This window comes from Choloepus didactylus, chromosome 5 (assembly GCF_015220235.1).
Source record: "Choloepus didactylus isolate mChoDid1 chromosome 5, mChoDid1.pri, whole genome shotgun sequence".
NCBI lineage: Eukaryota > Metazoa > Chordata > Mammalia > Pilosa > Megalonychidae > Choloepus > Choloepus didactylus.
Genome location: NC_051311.1, coordinates 25883682 through 25904729, shown reverse-complemented (window position 1 = coordinate 25904729; position 21048 = coordinate 25883682). Strand labels below are relative to the sequence as shown.

The 21048-nt window shown below is 36.7% G+C and overlaps 1 protein-coding gene across 5 annotated transcripts in view; it reads right to left on the bottom strand.

The window, feature by feature from the left end:
• LARP4B (La ribonucleoprotein 4B) overlaps positions 1-21048 on the bottom strand; it is a 132120-nt gene that overhangs the window by 90261 nt on the left and 20811 nt on the right. For 3 of the 5 annotated variants that reach the window (XM_037835683.1, XM_037835687.1, XM_037835685.1), the window contains exons 2-3: positions 2171-2221; positions 555-689 (exon numbers count right to left, since the gene is read on the bottom strand). In XM_037835683.1, the coding sequence (XP_037691611.1) occupies positions 555-635 (81 nt within the window). In that variant the 5' untranslated portion in view covers positions 636-689; positions 2171-2221. Of the gene's footprint in view, positions 1-554; positions 690-2170; positions 2222-21048 lie in introns of those variants that run through there. The other 2 variants (XM_037835684.1, XM_037835686.1) reach the window with 2 other exon arrangements.

The following is a 21048-nucleotide window of genomic DNA, read 5'->3' as shown; positions in this document are numbered from 1 at the left end:
CAGTGATATACTCAGAAGGATGTATGACAGTTGAAATTTAAAATACTTTGAAACTCTTACTGGATATCCTAAGTAAAATTCCTTGCAGTCTCAAAGGGGAAAATTAAGAAAACTACTTTTCCAAAGCCAATTAGAATCTTTAAATATTACTGCTTGACATGACAAAATCTTAAAATGAATGGAGGCAGTCAAACTAAAAAAATTATATTGAACTCCTAAATCATTCTTTAAATACACACTAGCTTAAACTTACCTATGATGGCTGTAATGTTAAAATGTTTATACATCACTGCATTTTTCTTGGTGATTTAAAAAGAAAGCATTATGAATCCAGAGCTGTAACTATAATTTATGTTCTCTACCACCTAGTTAGTACTTGTAGTTTCTTCTAAGCTACCCATAATTTATTCAGAATATAATATTTATCTTTACACCAAAAGACATTCTAGTGCTACAATTATGATTTAGTTATTAAATCCAATGTAGAAAGTATATTTTATCAGAAAGAGAGAAATGTATTAAACCAGTTCTGATTTAAAACAGAGGACACTTACCAGATGAGAACTGTCTTTCACTTCCTGTACTTGCTGCACCTGCGGTTCAGCCACAACTTTAGTGTCCTGATCAGAAGTCATGAGCTGTTTACTTCTTGGCTCCACTGAGAGAAGTTTAATGTTAACCTTAGGATGCTGTAAAATGACAAAGACAGTAAATAGGTAATTTGAAGTACAGAGCATGACTGACTCTTAAAATGAAATTACTAAAAGTCTTAAAATCTGCACGTTTTCCAGGACACGCGTTTTTCCCTCTGGATTCTACGTAGTTCAAAGAAATCTGCCGATGGTGACCATGGTAGTATTGAACAGCATAGAAACCAAGTGCTAACACACTGAAACCAACTCATGTCCAGAAACTCATTTATTGTGGTAAAGTGTATACAAAGTGTAAAATTTACCATTTTAACCATTTTTAAGTCTTCAATTCAGTGGCATTAATTACACTTACAATGTTGTGCTACCACCAACACCATCCATTGCCAAAATGTTTTCATTAGCTAAAACAAAACTCTACCTATTAAGCAATAACTTCCCATACTCCCAGACCCTAGTAATCTTTATGACTTTACGCTTACCCTAATAAGTCTTTACGAATCTGTTTATTCTAGTATTTCATATAGGTGGAATCACACAATATTTGTCCTTTAGAGTCTGGCTTATTTCACTTAGCAAATGTTTGCAAGGTTCTACCATGGTATAGTATGTATCAGAACTTTATTTCTTTTTATGGCTAATATTCCATCGTATCTCAATCCTCAGAGGCATTTAAGAGTCACTGGGTTGAAACTGCAATTTAGTAGTTCAGAAACAGTATTTTTTTTTTTTTTTAAATCTATGCAGATGGGGGTTGTAGGAAGATGGCAGAGGAGGAAGCTCCGAGAATCAGTCCCTACACCAAAACAACTACTAAACAGGTAGAAATGTCTGAATCCACTATTTTGAAATACTGGAGTTTAGTAGAACACTGTGCAGCATTCAGGGAAGAGGAGGAGGAAGAGGCTGGGGAATTACAGTAAATATCAATGAACTGCACTCTCTGGGCAGCAGCTACTGTCCCCACCCCCCAGACTTGCAGAAAAGTACAACTGCAGCCTCCTGGTGCATTTTGCTGGTAAAAGGGTGGGCTATAAAGACTTAGTTCCCCAAGAGCTGGCTGTATGCAGTCCAGTCTCTGATCACTACGTTTGATTAGCAACTTCAGATCACTGTGGTGCCTGGCTCTGAGGGTAATGCATTGTTCCAACCCCCTCCAGGCAAAAGTGGCAGAAAAGCTTTTTTAATGACCCTTCCACAAGTTCTCCAGGGCACGCGTTTTGGGCTACATTTACTGGGCAAGTGCAGAATCATGAAGACACAGCTCAAAAGAGCCATAAGAGAGACTCCTAACATGCTTGCAGATGCGTCACTCATCCCCTCGCCAGGGTAGTGTGGAGCCAGTAGGTACTTCCTTTGTGGGTATGTGGCCACCTATCAGCTGGGAAAGGCTCACCTGGGTAACTCCTCTCTGGTTACTCCCACACTTCCCAGAATTTTCTCTCCAGTGAAAGGCAGCTTGAAACAGAGAAAGCAGTATACAAAACAACTGAATTAGGGGACCTGGGGTTAAGACTTACCTGCTTTATGCCTTGAGGTGGAGCACCCAGGAGAGACAGAAGATCTGTTTCCTGGGGAGTAGAGAGGAAATTGAAACACCTGTAAAAGGGGGACTCCCTAAGGCCACTATCAAGCACAAGCCCCGGACAAGACACAGGTCCAGAAAAGACAGAGAGGACCCTGTACTTTGCATTTACCTCAGGCTAACTGTTTTGATAGAAGGGCTTAACTCTGAAGGAGAGCAGCACCCATTGAAAAGCCAATTTTCAAATACTGTGAAATATGTTTCTTTGCATTGGTTTGTTTGGTTTTGTTAGCTCCCAGTACTCAAGAAAATCTGTCATATTACTAGCTGGACACAAATTGAACAGACAGCTCAGGAATTAAATCCCAAAGGTAACATTTTAAAATATCAAAATGTATAGTATGTAACAAAAGATTACAAGACAACCCCCCCCCAAAGAAAAAAAACAAAAAACAGGAAAGGGTGGCCCATCAAAAGAAGATAAAAATCCAGAAATCAGAAAACCATACTGTGGACATGCCAGACAAAAATTATCTTCAATATGCTAAGGAGATGAAGGAAAATGCAAAGAAAGAACTAAAAGATATCAGGAAAACAATGAATGAACAATACGAGAATCTGAAAGACAGAAATTTTAAGAAGGAACCAAACAGAAGAACTGGAGTTGAAGACCACAATAAGTGAAGTGAAAAACTTCTAGGAGAGTCTCAGCAGATTGGAGGTGGAATAATCAAGAATGGGCAAAAACAGAGAGAGAAAGAACAGAAGGAATATCCAAAGAAATAATGACAGAAAACTTCCCAAACTTGGCAAAATATGTGAATATGCGCATCCAAAAATCCCACTGAACACCAAACAGGATAAAATGGAAGAGAAACACACCCCACCACATATTAGTCGAAGTGTCAAATGCAAAGGACAAGGCGAGTTCTGAAAGCTGCAAGAGAAAAGCAATGTGTTACGGACAAAGGAGTGCCAGCTTCTCAAAAGAAACCATGGAGGCAAGAAGGCAGTGAGTTAAAATACTTAAAAGTGCTAAAAGAAAACAAATGCCAAGCAAGAATTTTCTATTAGTAAGACTTTCTTTCAAAGAGTGAGACATTAAGACACTCCCGGATAAACAAAAGCTGAGAGAGTACATTACCCACTAGACCTGCCCTCTAGAAAAGGCTAAAAGGAGGAAAGTACACTAGACAGTAGATGAAAGTAATATAAAGTATAAGACCTCCAGTAAAGGAAACCATTTTGGTCATTATAAATTCCAGTACTATCTTATTGTATTTTTGGTATGTAACTCCACTTTTTTACTTCTTACAGGTGCTAAAATGAAAATGCATAAGGAGTAATAAGAGATCTATGGTTTTGGACATACAATGTACAACTACGTATTTTGTAACAAGTACAAAAAATAGTGGGGGAATAGTGGTATAGGAACAGTGTATGTGTATGCTATTGAAGTTGGTATCAAATCAAACATGACTGTTATATATTTAGGATGTTAAATTTTTATCTCATGTTAACCACAAAGAAAATATATGAAAAATATACAGAGAAAGAAATGAGAAGGAACTCAATATGGTACAAAAAATCAAATAAATATGAAAATGAGCATTAACAGAAGAATTCAGGGACAAAAAATGGTAGGAGACTTGCAAAAAATTAAACAGCAAAATAGTAAAAGTCCTGCATCACCAAGTTACTTTAAATGTGAATGGAGTAAAACTCTCCAGTCAAAAGGAAGAGGTTGACAGAATGTTAAGCGAACATGAACCAACTATATGCTGTTTCTAAGAGACTCATCTTAAATTCAAAGACATAAGCAGGTTGAAAGTGAAAGTGAAAGGATGGAAAAAAATATACCATGCAATTAGTAAACAATAGAGAGCTGGGGTAGCTATACTAATATCAGATAAAACAGACTATAAGTCAAAAACTCTTACAAGGGACAAAGAAGGACACTATATACTAATAAAAAGGTCAACTCAACAAGACATAACAATCACAAATGGGTATGCACTAAACAGCAGAGCCCCAAATGTTTACAGATTTGAAGGGAGTAACAGACCATTCTGCCCTAATATTAAGAGATTTTATTTAATACACCTCTTTCAATAATGGATTGAACAATTAGACAGAAGATCAATAAGAAAGCAGAAGACTTAAACGATACACTAAACCAGCTATACCTAACACACACATATGGAATATTTTACCCAACAACAAAATATACATTCATCTCTAGTACACATGGCTCATCCTCCAGGACAGACCAAATGTTAGGTCACAAAACAAGTTTTAATATATGTGGAAATTAAACAACATCCTCTTAAAAAAACAAATGGGTCAAAAGAAATCACAAGAGAAATTAGGAAATACCTTGAGACTAATGAAAATGAACACACAACATACCAAAACTAATGGGATCCAGCAAAGGCAGAGCTGAGAGGGAAATTTATAGCTCTAAACGTTTACATTAATAAGGAAGAAAGATCTCAATCAGTAACCTAATCTAAAAACTGGAGTATCTAGGAAAAAAAAAACAAGCAAACTAAAAGCAAAGCAAGCAGACAGAAAGGAAGATTACAGCAGAGATAAATGAAATTGAAAGTCTAAAGTTGTATGTAATGGTGCCTAAGAGTCTCCCCCTGAGTACCTCTTTGTTGCTCAGATGTGGCCCTCTCTCTCTCTAATTGAGCCATCTCAATGGGTGGACTCGCTGCCCTCCCCCCTACGTGGGACCCGACTCCCAGGGGTGTAAATCTCCCTGGCAACGCAGAGTATGACTCCCGGGGATGAATGTGGACCTGGCATCGTGGGATTGAGAGTATCTTCTTGACCAAAAGGGGGATGCAAAATGAGAAGAAATAGTTTCAATGGCTGAGAGATTCCAAATGGAGTCGAGAGGTCACTCTGGTGGACATTCTTATGAACTACATAGATAACACCTCTTAGGCTTTAATGTATTGGAATAGCTAGAAGTAAATACCTGAAACTACCAAACTCCAACCCTGCAGTCTGGACTCCTGAAGACAATTATATAATAATGTAGATTACAAGGGGTGACAGTGTGGTTGCGAAGACCTTGTGGATCACACCCGCTTTATCTAGTGTATGGATGAGTGGAGGAATGGGGATAAAAACTAAAGGACAAATGGGGTGGGATGGGGGGATGATGTGGGTGTTCTTTTTTCACTTTTATTTTTTATTCTTGCTCTGGTTCTTTCTGATGTAAGGAAAATGTTCAGAGATAGACTGTGGTGATGAACACACAACTATGTTATCATACTGTGGACAGTGGATTGTATATCATGGATGATTGTATGGTGTGTGAATGTATTTCAATAAAACTGAATTTAATAAAAAAAAATGAAAAAAAGAAAAAGTAGAACAACTAGAATCAGAAATCAGAAAGGGAACATTACTTAACTACCAACCACACAGAAATAGAAAAGGACTATGAGAGGATACCACAAACAACAAATTAGATAAACAAGATGAAATGGACAAATTCCTAGGAACAAAAAACTACCTACACTGACTCAAGAAGAAATAGAAGATCTCAACAAACCAATAAATAGTAAAGAAATTGAATCAGTCATCCAAAATCTCTCAACAAAGAAATGCCTAGGACCACATGGATTCACAGAGGAATTTTACCAAACATCCACAAAGATTTAACATCAATTATGCTCAAACTCTTCCAAAAAATTGAAGGAACACTCCCTAATTCATTTTATGAGACCAACATCACACTCATACCAAAGCCAGATAGATACAAAAAAAATAAAAAAAAATAAAATTACAGAACAAATCTCCCATGAACATACATGTAAAAATCCTCAACAATGCTAGCAAACCAAATCCAACAGCACATTAAAAGAATCATATACCATGATCAAGTGACATTTACTCCAGATACACAAAGATAGGTTCAACATTAAAAAAAAATCAATTAATGGAATGTAATATATTACATTAACAGAACAAAGAAAAAAACCCACATGATCATCTCAATTGATACAGAAAAGATATCTGACAAAATCTAGTACCCCTCTCTTGATAAACACGTAGTAAACTAGGAACGTAAGGACACTTCCTCAACATGATAATGGGCATATATGAAAAGCCCACAGCTAGTATCTTTTGGTAAAAGACTGAAAGCTTTCTAAGTTGAGGAAAAAGACTAGAATGTTCACTGTTGCCACTGTTATTCAACATTGTACTGGAAGTTCGAGACAGAGCAATTAGGTAAAAAAAAGAAATAAAAGGCATCCAAACTGGACAGGAAAAAGTAAAATGTTTCCTATTTGCAGGTGATATGATCCTATATACAGAAAATACTGAACAATTCACAACAAATCTCCTAGAGCTAATAAATAAATGAATTCAATAAAGTGGTGGGGTACAAGATCAACAGCCCCAAATCGGTAATGTTTCCATACACTAGTAATGAACAAACGGGAGAAGAAAGAAATCAAGAAAAAAATTCCATTACATAGTAATTGGAACTCTCCAATATCTAACCAAGGATGTAAAGGACTTGTACACAGAAAAATATAAGACATTGCTAAAAGACAGCAAAGATCAAAATACATGGAAGGACAACTCTGTTCTCATGGACTGGAAGACTAAATATTGTTAAGATGTTCTCAATTCTAACCAAAGTGATTTACAGATTCAACGCAATCCCCATCAAACTTCTTTCTTTGCAGAAATGGAAAAGCCAATCATCAAATTTACATGGAAGAGTAAGGGGTCCAAATAGCCATAGTAGTCTTGAAAAAGAACAAAGTCAGAGGACTCAGAACTTTCTGATCTCAAACTTATTAAAAAGCCACAGAAATCAAAATGTGGCACAAATATAGACATATAAACCAATGGAATTGAACTGCGAGTTCAGAAATAAGATCTCGTATTTATGGCCAACTGTTTTTTGATAAAGGTGCCAAGTCCTCTCTACTGGGAAACAATGGTCTCTTTAACAAATGGTGATGGTTGGAACACTGGATGCTCATATGCAAAAGAATAAAGGTGGACCCCACCTCACTCCATATAGAAAAATCAACACAAAATATAGCAAAAACCTAAATACTGAAACCAGTATTGGGGAGAACCTAAGATGGTGGCTAGGTGAGACAGGGCAAAACAACACCTCCATGAAAAATACTAGATAAAAACCAGAAAGTTACCCAGAACACCACTTCCAGCAATGCACCAGCTGGACAAGGTCTGCTAAAACCACAGGGATCGTGCACTTGGTGAAACCAGGAGTCTGCATTCTGAAACGAGTGAGTAAGCCGGCTGAAAGTCCCATGGCTGTGCTGCAGTGTGGGGAAACTGCGGGTTGGCGTTTGGAGATGGACTAGTTCTTTTTAAAAAAACAAAAACAAAAAACCCAATCCCAAACACCCAAATCAAACAATCGGAGGAGACACAGTACTTGGCGCAATTAATCAAAGGGCTACAGTCAAAGAATGAGAGCATGGCACAGGGTATGGTCAGGGTATGCTGTGTATGGGATTTATATTGTTTTTCCAACTGTTACTGTAACTCTGAATTTATTTCAAAATAAAATAAAATAAAATAAAACAGAAAAAAAAAACAAAAACAAACAAAAAAACCCAGTACTCTAAAACTCCTAAAAGAAAACATAGGGAAGTATCTTCAGGACCCTGTGTTAAGCAACGGTTTCTTAGACTTCACACTCAAAGCACAAGCAACAAAAGAAAAAATAGTTAAATGGGACCTTATCAAAATCAAAAACTTTGTGCCTAAAAGGACTTTATCATGAAAGTAAAGCAACAATCTACACAATGAGCAAAAATATTTGGAAACCATGAATGTGATAAAGGTTTAATATACAAAATATATAAAGAAATCCTACAACTCAACAACAGAGACAACCCATTTTTAAAATGGGCAAAGATTTGAACAGACATTTCTCCAAAGATATACAAGCGGCCAACAAGCATATGAACACATACTCAACATCATTAGCCATTAGGGAAATGCAAACAAAACCACAATGAGATACCCTTTCACACCCACTAGAGTGACTGCCTTTAAAAAAAAGAAAGAAATTACAAGTGCTGGAGAAGATATGGAGCTACAGAAACTCATTCATTGTTGGTAGGAATATAAAATGCTGCAGGTGCTGTGAGGAGACAAATGGTAATTCCTCAAAAAAGTACCATATGACCCTGTAATCCCAGAGCTAAAAAGAATAAAAAGTAAGGACTTGAAAAGATATCTGTATACCTGTGCTCATGGCAACATTACTCACAACAGCCAAAAGGTGGAAGCATCCCAAACACCCATCAACCGAACAACAGAGAGCCAAAATATGGTACATACATATAATGGAATATTATTCAGCCATGAAAAGGAATGAATTTCTCATATATATAACATGGATGAAACTTGAAGACATTATATTGAGTGAAAAAAGCCAGACACAAAAGGACAAATACTGTTTGATCTCACTGATACGAAATAACTAGGAATAAGAAAATTCAGAGTCAGAAACTAGAATACAGGTTACCAGGGGCCAAAGTGGAGGTAGGGAATGAGGAGTTAATGCTTAAATTGTTCAGAGTTCTATTTGGGATGATGAAAACATTTGGTAATAGATGGTGGTGATGCCAGCACAAGACTGTGAACATAATGAACAACACTAAATTATATATTCAAATACAGTTAAAAGGGGAAGTTTTAGGTTGTATAAAGGTTACTAGAATAAAAACTTAAAATAATTCATAAGCCTGTACAACACAGTGAACCCTAGAGTAAACCATGGACTATAATCATTAATACAATTATAAAAGCGTTGTTTCATCAACTCCATCAAATGTCTGCACTAATGCAAGGTGATAGGGAAGTATACGGGAACTCTGTATTTTAAGCATGATTTTCCTGTAAACCTACTTCTCCAATTTAAAAAAAGAAAAAAAAAAAAAAAAGCTATGCAGATGATTCTTAAACACAGGAGCAAGGAATTAGTTCCAATCCCCACCTCCCACCCCCAAATGCTGAAGTAATATGCAGGGACTGTAGCTATAATTCCCTGCAGCTGCTGACTAGGAGAGCAGACGATTTAGTTTTGTAATAAATCCATGTCATTAACCATTAATTCTCACACAACTACCAAAAGCAGAAAATAAAGACAAAGATTGGTATCCAGACTGACAAGTCATAGGTTAAATTTTGTAGCACTATTAACTTTTACCACTATTGACTTCTAGGGTTTTAGAGTTCTCAGGGAAAGAATGTTCTTATGGTTATTTCTTTGGTTTAAAACAAAACATGATAGCCCAAATAAAAAAAAATTTATACACACACACATAAATACACATATACTATCCATATTTTTTCAGACACTCAGAAATTATGGACCTCCTGGTGGAAATACCAACAGCACATATGAAATGGTCTTACCAAAAAAAAAAAAAAAAAAAAAAAAATCATAATGTTATCTTGACCTAAATCTTATTACAAATTTACAGCAAAAATACAAGGGACAGAGAAACACCATGGGGATGTAGGTAGCAAAATCCTGATGATAGGAAACTCTACTAGATAAATAACCGGTTTCTCCAACAAAAAAAAGAGGTGCAATAAACTAGAAATTTATTTGAATAAATTATTCAAATTCAAAAAAAGAAAAGGAAAAAAGATCAGGGCAATAACATTGATATATTAGTTACTTTTAAATTATTAAAATTATTTAAAATTAGTCATTAAAAATGTGTGTTTTTTCCCTTGAATATGATGATGTTATGGTTAGATTTAATAAAGATACTCTACCTTTTAGAAATGCATAATGAAATATTTACAGAGGAAATACCATGAAGTCTGGAATTTTTCTCAAAATAACATGTGGGGCAGAGATAAAAACATTCTAATATTTTGTTGAATATAGTCTATAATTCAGGGTTAAAAAAGTAACCATGGTAGTGTTGTAGTACAATAGAAAAAGTGACTCTGATTTGACTATTCTGCTTATTTAATTTCACTTATCTTTAAGACAGTAACCTTCAAATGATACTAATGTATCTTTGAATTATTGACCTGATAAAAAGACTGTCAAGAGTCCTACAAGTGGAAACTCTGACAACAGAAAGGGTTATTAATATTTAAAAGTACAAAAGTAAACAAAGCATTCAAGCCAGACTATATTATAATGCCAGAATATAGAATAAAATTTAAAGTATGGTGATGCAAGTACTGACCATGTACTTTGTTATTTGAGAATAACAAAGTAACTTTATCACTGCCTATTCAAGAAACCAAAACCATTTTGAGACTTAAACTATATCAACTACTGCTTCTTGGCATGGACAAAAAGCAGTTCTCCAGATTGTAAAGAGAAATATTCAGGAGAAAAAAAAACCCTATTACTAAACAAAGTATTTCCTGGCATAAGACAAAGTGATTTAAAAATTAATAGTGGAAAGGTAACAGTATTAATAGGCAGCCAACATCTCCAACACCTCCTAACATCTTATATCCTTCACAAAGCCTTAATGAATTGAACAAAAGGAGGTATTTTCCTGATTTGGTTTAATCTCTTCACAGGGGGGAAAAAAAAAGGCAAAAACAGATTAAATCAAAGTACCCTCCCCTCTATCTTGTGGTCTTTATGGTAGCAGTACATTAAAGCTACAGCCTAAAAAAGGAAAGTTTTATAAATCTTGTTAGTACAACAAATGGGAGAGAACAGTTTTCTTAGATATTTCTAAATAATTTTTAGAAACAGAAATGTTTATTTCCTAACTAAATATTTACATTAAGGAATTTTGGTACACCCAAAGCAACCCTTACAAATATAAATCTAACTGAAACAATCACACCTAATTATATACCAAGTTGGTGGCATAACTACTCAGTAGAATGAACTGACTTCAGCATAAATGAAAGACACAAACACAAAATCAAACAAGCTAAGTAAAATTCATGTAATCTTAAATTTGAATTAAAAATACAATTATTTTAAAGTAAACTACAGAGTTTACCTGGGTTTCACCAGTTTTTCCACTAATGTCTTTCTTCTACTCTAGTATCCATCAGGATGGCATACTGTACTTAGCTGTCACTTCTCTTTTGGTCTCCTCCTCTGACAGTTCCTCAGTCTTTCCTTATTTTTCCTGATCTCGACACTAATGAACAGTACTGGGCAATTATTTTGTAGAATGTCCCTCGATTTGAGATGGACCTGGGACATCATATCATAAAAGCGAGGAAGCACTTTTCAAGAATACTGTAGAGAACCCAAGATGGCGGCTAGGTAAGACAGGGCAAAAAAACACCTCCATGAAAAATACTAGATAAAAGCCAGAAAGTGACCTAGAACACCAGTTCCAGTGATGCACCAGCTGGACAAGGTCTGCTAAACCCACAGGCACCATGCATTTGGCGAAACCGGGAGTCTGCATTCTTAAACAAGAACTGAGCTGGCTGAAAGTCCGATGGCAGCGCTGTGGTGTGGGGAAACTGTGGGTTGGTGTTTGGAGACAGACTAATTATTTATATATTATTTATATATTTATATATTATTTATATATTATATATTATTTATATATTATATATTATATATTATCCAACAAACTGGATAATGTAGAGGAAATGGACAATTTCCTGGAAACACGAACAACCTAGACTGACAGAGAAGAAATAGAAGACCTCAACCAACCCATCATAAGCAAAGAGATCCAATCAGTCATCAAAAACCTTCCCACAAATAAATGCCCAGGGCCAGATGGCTTCACAGGGGAATTCTACCAAACTTTCCAGAAAGAACTGACACCAATGTTACTCAAACTCTTTCAAAACATTGAAGAAAATGGAACACTACCTAACTCATTTTATGAAGCTAACATCAATCTAATACCAAAACCAGGCAAAGATGCTACAAAAAAGGAAAACTACCGGCCAATATCCCTAATGAATATAGATGCAAAAATCCTCAACAAAATACTTGCAAATCAAATCCAAAAACACATTAAAAAAATCATACACCATGACCAAGTGGGGTTCATTCCAGGCATGCAAGGATGGTTCAACATAAGAAAATCAATCAATGTATTACAACACATTAACAAGTCCAAAGGGAAAAATCAATTGATCATCTCAATAGATGCTGAAAAAGCATTTGACAAAATCCAACATCCCTTTTTGATAAAAACACTTCAAAAGGTAGGAATTGAAGGAAACTTCCTCAACATGATAAAGAGCATATATGAAAAACCCACAGCCAGCATAGTACTCAATGGTGAGAGACTGAAAGCCTTCCCTCTAAGAACAGGAACAAGACAAGGATGCCCGCTGTCACCACTGTTATTCAACACTGTGCTGGAAGTGCTAGCCAGGGCAATCCGGCAAGACAAAGAAATAAAAGGCATCCAAATTGGAAAAGAAGAAGTAAAACTGTCATTGTTTGCAGATGATATGATCTTATATCTAGAAAACCCTGAGAAATCAACGATACAGCTACTAGAGCTAATAAACAAATTTAGCAAAGTAGCGGGATACAAGATTAATGCACATAAGTCAGTAATGTTTCTATATGCTAGAAATGAACAAACTGAAGAGACACTCAAGAAAAAGATACCATTTTCAATAGCAACTAAAAAAATCAAGTACCTAGGAATCAACTTAACCAATTCCATGTGCATGGATAGGAAGACTAAACGTCATTAAGATGTCAATTCTACCCAAACTCATCTACAGATTCAATGCAATCCCAATCAAAATTCCAACAACCTACTTTGCAGACTTGGAAAAGCTAGTTATCAAATTTATTTGGAAAGGGAAGATGCCTCGAATTGCTAAAGACACTCTAAAAAAGAAAAACGAAGTGGGAGGACTTACACTTCCTGACTTTGAAGCTTCTTATAAAGCCACAGTTGCCAAAACAGCATGGTACTGGCACAAAGATAGACATATAGATCAATGGAATCGAATTGAGAATTCAGAGATAGACCCTCAGATCTATGGCCGACTGATCTTTGATAAGGCCCCCAAAGTCACCGAACTGAGCCATAATGGTCTTTTCAACAAATGGGGCTGGGAGAGTTGGATATCCATATCCAAAAGAATGAAAGAGGACCCCTACCTCACACCCTACACAAAATTTAACTCAAAATGGACCAAAGATCTCAATATAAAAGTACCATAAAACTCCTAGAAGATAATGTAGGAAAACATCTTCAAGACCTTGTATTAGGCGGCCACTTCCTAGACTTTACACCCAAAGCACAAGCAACAAAAGAAAAAAAAGATAAATGGGAACTCCTCAAGCTTAGAAGTTTCTGCACCTCAAAGGAATTTCTCAAAAAGGTAAAGAGGCAGCCAACTCAATGGGAAAAAATTTTTGGAAACCATGTATCTGACAAAAGACTGATATCTTGCATATATAAAGAAATCCTACAACTCAATGACAATAGTACAGACAGCCCAATTATAAAATGGGCAAAAGATATGAAAAGACAGTTCTCTGAAGAGGAAATACAAATGGCCAAGAAACACATGAAAAAATGTTCAGCTTCACTAGCTATTAGAGAGATGCAAATTAAGACCACAATGAGATACCATGTAACACCGATCAGAATGGCTGCCATTAAACAAACAGGAAACTACAAATGCTGGAGGGGATGTGGAGAAACTGGAACTCTTATTCATTGTTGGTGGGACTGTATAATGGTTCAGCCACTCTGGAAGTCAGTCTGGCAGTTCCTTAGAAAACTAGATATAGAGCTACCATTCGATCCAGCGATTGCACTTCTCGGTATATACCCAGAAGGTCGGAAAGCAGTGACATGAACAGATATCTGCACGCTAATGTTCATAGCAGCATTATTCACAATTGCCAAGAGATGGAAACAACCCAAATGTCCTTCAACAGATGAGTGGATAAATAAAATGTGGTATATACACACGATGGAATACTACGCGGCAGTAAGAAGGAACAATCTCGTGAAACATATGACAACATGGATGAACCATGAAGACATAATGCTGAGTGAAATAAGCCAGGCACAAAAAGAGAAATATTATATGCTACCACTAATGTGAACTTTGAAAAATGTAAAACAAATGGTCTATAATGTAGAATGTAGGGGAACTAGCAATAGAGAGCAATTAAGGAAGGGGGAACAATAATCCAAGAAGGACAGATAAGCTATTTAACATTCTGGGGATGCCCAGGAATGACTATGGTCTGTTAATTTCTGATGGATATAGTAGGAACAAGTTCACAGAAATGTTGCTATATTAGGTAACTTTCTTGGGGTAAAGTAGGAACATGTTGGAAGTTAAGCAGTTATCTTAGGTTTGTTGTCTTTTTCTTACTCCCTTGTTATGGTCTCTTTGAAATGTTCTTTTATTGTATGTTTGGTTTCTTTTTAAATTTTTTTTCATACAGTTGATTTAAAAAAGAAGGGAAAGTTAAAAAAAAAAAAGAAAAACAAGGAAAAAAAAAGATGTAGTGCCCCCTTGAGGAGCCTGTGGAGAATGCAGGGGTGTTTGCCTACCCCACCTCAATGGTTGCTAACATGACCACAGATATAGGGGACTGGTGGTTTGATGGCTTGAGCCCTCTACCATAGGTTTTACCCTTGGAAAGATGGTTGCTGCAAAGGAGAGGCTAGGCCTCCCTATAATTGTGCCTAAGAGCCTCCTCCTGAATGCCTCTTTGTTGCTTAGATGTGGCCCTCTCTCTCTGGCTAAGCCAACTCGAAAGGTGAAATCACTGCCCTCCCCCCTACGTGGGATCAGACACCCAGGGGAGTGAATATCCCTGGCAACGTGGAATATGACTCCTGGGGTGGAATGTAGACCTGGCATCGTGGGATGGAGAACATCTTCTTGACCAAAAGGGGGATGTGAAAGGAAATGAAATAAGCTTCAGTAGCAGAGAGAATCCAAAAGGAGCCGAGAGGTCACTCCGGTGGGCACTCTTACGCACAATTTAGACAACCCTTTTTAGGTTCTAAAGAATTGGGGTAGCTGGTGGTGGATACCTGAAACTATCAAACTACAACCCAGAACCCATGAATCTTGAAGACAGCTGTATAAAAATGTAGCTTATGAGGGGTGACAATGGGATTGGGAAAGCCATAAGGACCACACTGCACTTTGTCTAGTTTATGGATGGATGAGTAGAAAAGTAGGGGAAGGAAACAAACAGACAAAGGTACCCAGTGTTCTTTTTTACTTCAATTGCTCTTTTTCACTCTAATTATTATTCTTGTTATTTTTGTGTGTGTGCTAATGAAGGTGTCAGGGATTGATTTAGGTGATGAATGTACAACTATGTAATGGTACTGTGAACAATCGAAAGTTTGATTTGTTATGTATGACTGCGTGGTATGTGAATATATCTCAATAAAAAAAATGTGTGTGGACAGTGACAGTCTGACCCCTGTTTTGCAAAAAAAAAAAAAAAAAAAAAAAAAAGTTATGAAATAAAAAAACAAAAAACAAAAAAAACAAAGAAACCTGGGACCGACTGCAGATACAACGGTGAGAACAGCGCAGTAAAGCATGGCAGGAGAGGGCTGTCCCAACGCCTCATCGTCTGGCGTGGAGGACAGCCCTTCCCACACCCGCTGCAGACTGTCTCGGGGCCAGGGGGGCAGAGGGGAGCCAAAAGGAGAAAGAAATCACACCCCTTGCAACCATCTCCCCAGTGGGCTGGGGCCGCTCCTGCCCAGGGCTGGACCCACAGCCCAGAGGTGTGCCAAGGGTCCCAGTATGACGGGGAGTGTTTCCCCCAGCACCGCGCATATGCCACAGTATCGGCCATGGACAGTGGCCTTTAGGGCACCCACAGCTAATTCTCCCAGAGCTGGGAAGGAGGAGCTGTGTGAAGAGGGGGAAATTAACATGCCCCATTCAACCATCTTTACAGCAGGCTGGGAACGCCCCTGCATGGCCCGGCGGCCCAGGGCTTCCCTGAAGGGCTAGCGCGCACTTGTGACGTGGCGCAGCTTTCCCTTGGCATGGGTCCTGGAATAGCACAGCTGAGAAGGGGGACCTGGTTGGAAATCCCAGGGACCCTATGCCAGTGCCAGGGACTTGTGGGTCAGCGGTAGAGATGATCTGTGGCGGGACTGAGGTGAAAGCTTGGACTCTTGCAACAGCCTTAAATCTCTGGGAACACCTAGGAGGTTTGATTATTAAAGCGGCCCTGCCTCCCTAACCGCTCAGACACACACTCCACAGTCAGGGCGGACAACACCAAAAACACACCCAAACTTGGTGCACCAATTGAACCCCACAAGAATCAGACCCCCACACACCACAAAGACAAAGTTGGGGAGAAGTGACTTGAGCGGAATAGGTGACTCACAGACACCATCTGCTGGTTAGTTAGAGAAATTGGACGCCACCAAGCTGTAGATCTGACAAATTAGAGATTGGTATTTTATAGATCCCGAAAGAACCCTATCAAGTAAAGCAAATGCCAACGGGCCAAAAGCAACAGAAAATCTTAAAGCATATGATAAAACCAGATGATATGGAGAACCCAAAACCAAACACCCAAATCAAAACATCAGAAGAGACACAGTACTTGGCGCAATTAATCAAAGAACTAAAGTCAAACGAGATACGAAGGACAAAAGAAGACCCTAGAAGAGCATAAAGAAGAAATTGTAAGAGTAAATAAAAAAACAGAAGATCTTATGGAAATAAAAGAAACTGTTGGCCAAATTAAAAAGACACTGGATACTCATAATACAAGATTAGAGGGAGTTGAACAACAATTCAGCGTCCTAGAAGACCACAGAACAGAAAATGAAAGAATAAAAGAAAGAATGGGGAAAAAAATAAAAAAAATTGAAACAGATCTCAGGGATATGATAGATAAAATAAAACGTCCAAATTTAAGACTCACTGGTGTCCCAGAAGGTGAAGAGAAGTGTAAAGGTCTAGAAAGAGTATTCAAGGAAATTGTTGGGGAAAACTTCCCAAACCTTCTACACAAGATAAATACACAAAGCATAAATGCCCAGCGAACTCCAAATAGAATAAATCCAAATAAACACACTCCAAGACATATTCTGATCAGACTCTCAAATACTGAAGAGAAGGAGCAAGTTCTGAAAGCAGCAAGAGAAAAGCAATTCACCACATACAAAGGAAACAACATAACACTAAGTAGTGACTACTCGGTGGCCACCATGAAGGTGAGAAGGCAGTGGCATGACATATTTAAAATTCCAAGAGAGAAAAATTTCCAACCAAGAATACTTTATCTAGTATCTCCTTCAAATTTGAGGGACAGCTTAAATTTTTTACAAACAAAAGCTGAGAGATTTTGCTAATAAAAGACCTGACCTACTTCAGATACTAAAGGGAGCCCTACCAACAGAGAAACAAAGAAAGGAGAGAGAGATATAGAGAAATTTAACAGACACACCAGGACACACATTTTTCTCTAGTGATCACAGATCTTTCTCCAGAAAAGACCGTATGCTAGGACATAAAACAAGCCTCAATAAATTTTTTTTAAAAAATTGAATTTATTCAAAGCACATTCTCTGACTACAATGGAATGCAAATAGAAGTCAATAACCCTCAGAGACTTAGAAAATTCATAAACACTTGGAAGGTAAAAATGAGGGGGAGATGAAAATATTCCCGGATAATGAAAAGCTGAGGGACTTCATCAACAGATCAGTCCTATAAGAAATGCTAAAGGGAACTGAGCAGGCTGAAAGGAAGGGACACTAAACAATTGACTGAAACCACATGAAGAAATAACGATTTCCAGTAAAGATCACATGGCAAATATAAATACCAACACTACTGTATTTTTGATTTGTAACTCCACTATTTACTTTCTACAGGATCTAAAATACATAGACTGTAATGATAAATCAGTAGTTTTGGACTCAATGTAAAATATGTAATTTTTTACAAGAACTACATAAAGGTGGGGGAAGGAGGTGTAAAGGAACATAGTTTATGTATCCTATTGAAGTTAAGTTGGTATCAAAGAAAAATAAAATTGTTATAGACTTAAGAGGTTAAATTTAAGCCCCACGGCAAACACAAAGAAAGTATCAGAGAGTATGACCATAGAGACGAAAAGCGGAGTATGGGTTACAAGAAGTGGGGGAAGGGGCAATGGGGAGTTAAGAAAGGAGTGTAGGGTTTCTGTTTGGGGTGAAGGGAAATTTCTAGTAATGGATGGTGGGAAGGTGATAGCATTACAACATTCTAAATGTGATTAATCCCACTAATGGAATGCTAGGGAGGGGTTGGAATGGAAAGATTAAGGCTGTATATATGTTTCCACAAGTGGAAAAAAAAAAAAAAAAGATAGTCTAAACAGACAACGACAATTAAATGCCAAGGATGATCCTGGATGGGATCTGAGGATGGAGGAGAGCAGGCTCAAAGGGACACAGTTGGGACATAAGAAAAAAAAAAAGAAATATAGAATGTAAGCTTTGTATCAATGTTGAATTTCCTGAACTTCTTAGCTGCACTTAATGGGAATGCATAAAAGAATGTTCTTGTTCATGGGAAATGTATATGTGAATTATATTGTTTGTTCAAGGGTGTGTGCAGCCTGCTCTCATATGTTCAGAAGACAGAGCAATAGATGATGGATGACAGATAGGGAGGGAGGGGAGGAAAGAAAGAAATGGTGGTGTGACAGGATGTTCAAGTTGGTGGATCGGGGTATTGGGGGAGGGGGGGAGGGGTATCCTGGAGTTCTGTGTATGGGGTTTGCATTGTTTTTGCAACTGTTCCTGTAAGTTTGAATTTATTTCAGAACAAAATTAATAAAAAAAATAATATTGTAGACATCATGACAACGTAGCAGCCACACAAAAGGAAGGGAGGGGCTCCCAATGTATAAAGATGGGACAAACTGAGGATCAAACAGAATGAATGGAATACAATAAAATAAAAATATATAAAACTCCACGGTAGTTAAAAACTAAAAATGCAGTGGTCACCTGCAGACGTTGTTGTAATACCAACTCATTCTGAAAATTAAAAAAATTAAAAGAGACACAATCAAGGACCTAGTCTGCCTTTCCTAAATGAAGTATAATTCCAGCATAACCAAATAGTTGATCCAGGTAAAGTTCTTCTCTATAGATACTGTAGAATGTAATGAAATAGTTAATAAAGGCAATGATCTTAATGGCTACTAAAATTTTTAAGAGCTGATGGGAAAATTTAAATGGATGGATCAGATGGACATTAACTGAACTTACTACTTTTCAATCTTAATACAAGTAGGATAATTAGAAATTACATTCATCTCAATGTGATGAAAAACTACCATATATGAAATATTCTTGCCAAAAAAAGCTGAATTTAATAAAACCTCTAGATGTAATGCCAAATTTAAAGGAAATACTGGGGGCAGATAACATGTTAAATAATACCAAGACAAAGCCATCAGCTAAATCTAAAATATGGGACATTCTACAAGACAAATGACCTCCTTTCCACAGCAAATCAAAGTAATGAAAAAAGGGGCGAGATTTTTATTGGTACCAAAAAAAAAAAAAAAAAAAAAAAAAAAACTAACGTAATGTGAGAACTGTGTGGATCCAGAGTCAAATTAAGTTTAAAATGACATTTTTGAGACTGGAAAAACTAAACATTGCCTAGGTAAGAGATGATATTATGGAATGACTGCTTTTTTGAGTGCAATCAGGTGTTGGGTTTACATTTGTTTTAAAAGGTCTCACTTGTTAGGGATATAAATACTTATGGATAAAATTTTGTATCTGGAGTTTGCTTTAAAATATGCCAATACATATTTTTTTAGATGATGTGTACACTAGGGATCATTGTACTCTCCACTTTACATTTCTGTATTGTTGAAAATTTTCATAAAAAAAAATTTTTTAAACGCTAACTAAAAAATATTATAATACACATTTAAAAATTCATCACTTATCTCTACTTACAATCTGTATTAATGAAAATACATATATAAACCATTTTATGAACAGTGTTCACAGACTAGAAAAACAGAAACTAATACAAATTATTACAATTGTTTAAAATATTTGCAAAGATTAAATAAAGGGGAAAAAAGTAGGATGCAAAATTGTACAGTACGATTACAACAATGTTAAGAAAACTCCACATAACTAACTGTGCAAATGATTATTTAAAAACAAAAGAACAACAAAAAGAAACTAAAAGGAAATGTACCAAAAGACTAACACTACGTGATTTAGCATTCGGACTTGGGATAGGTTTTTACTTTGTTTCCATTTTCCGCAGTCTCCATTTTTAAAAATAACTTACTATTTTTATAACATACATATTGAATAAAAAAATCATTCATGCTGATTCCATGTTTACCAAGCAACCATTTAACTATAAAGAGTTCCTATGTAGTCATTCCTACACAGAGAGAATTTACTGAGGATCTACCCACTTAGTAGTTGTTTTTCAATAGTGATTAATTAACTGGCATTCAGTTATCACAACAATTTCTTTTGAAACTATATTATTCAGTCCTGTTCTCTTAGACAGTGACTCTCAAACTGTCATCTGGGGACCATCTGGGGTCCCAGAGATCCTTTTACAAGCGGCCCACAAGGTCAAAACTATTTTCATAATAAAATCAAGAAAATATCTGTTTTCTCTCCTCACAAAAATACAGTAGAGTTTTGGTATAGTTTGAAAGAAGAATATCCAAGGCTTATCTATAAAGATTATTCAAATATTCCTCACGTTTCCAACTACATATCTGTGTAAGTGATTCCTTTCATATTCTGCAACATAAGTACTGTATCACTAGCAGATCGCATGCAGATTAAGATTTATTACCCAGACTTTAAGAGACTTAGAAAAAAAATGTAAAACACCATCAACTCTTCTCACTGAATT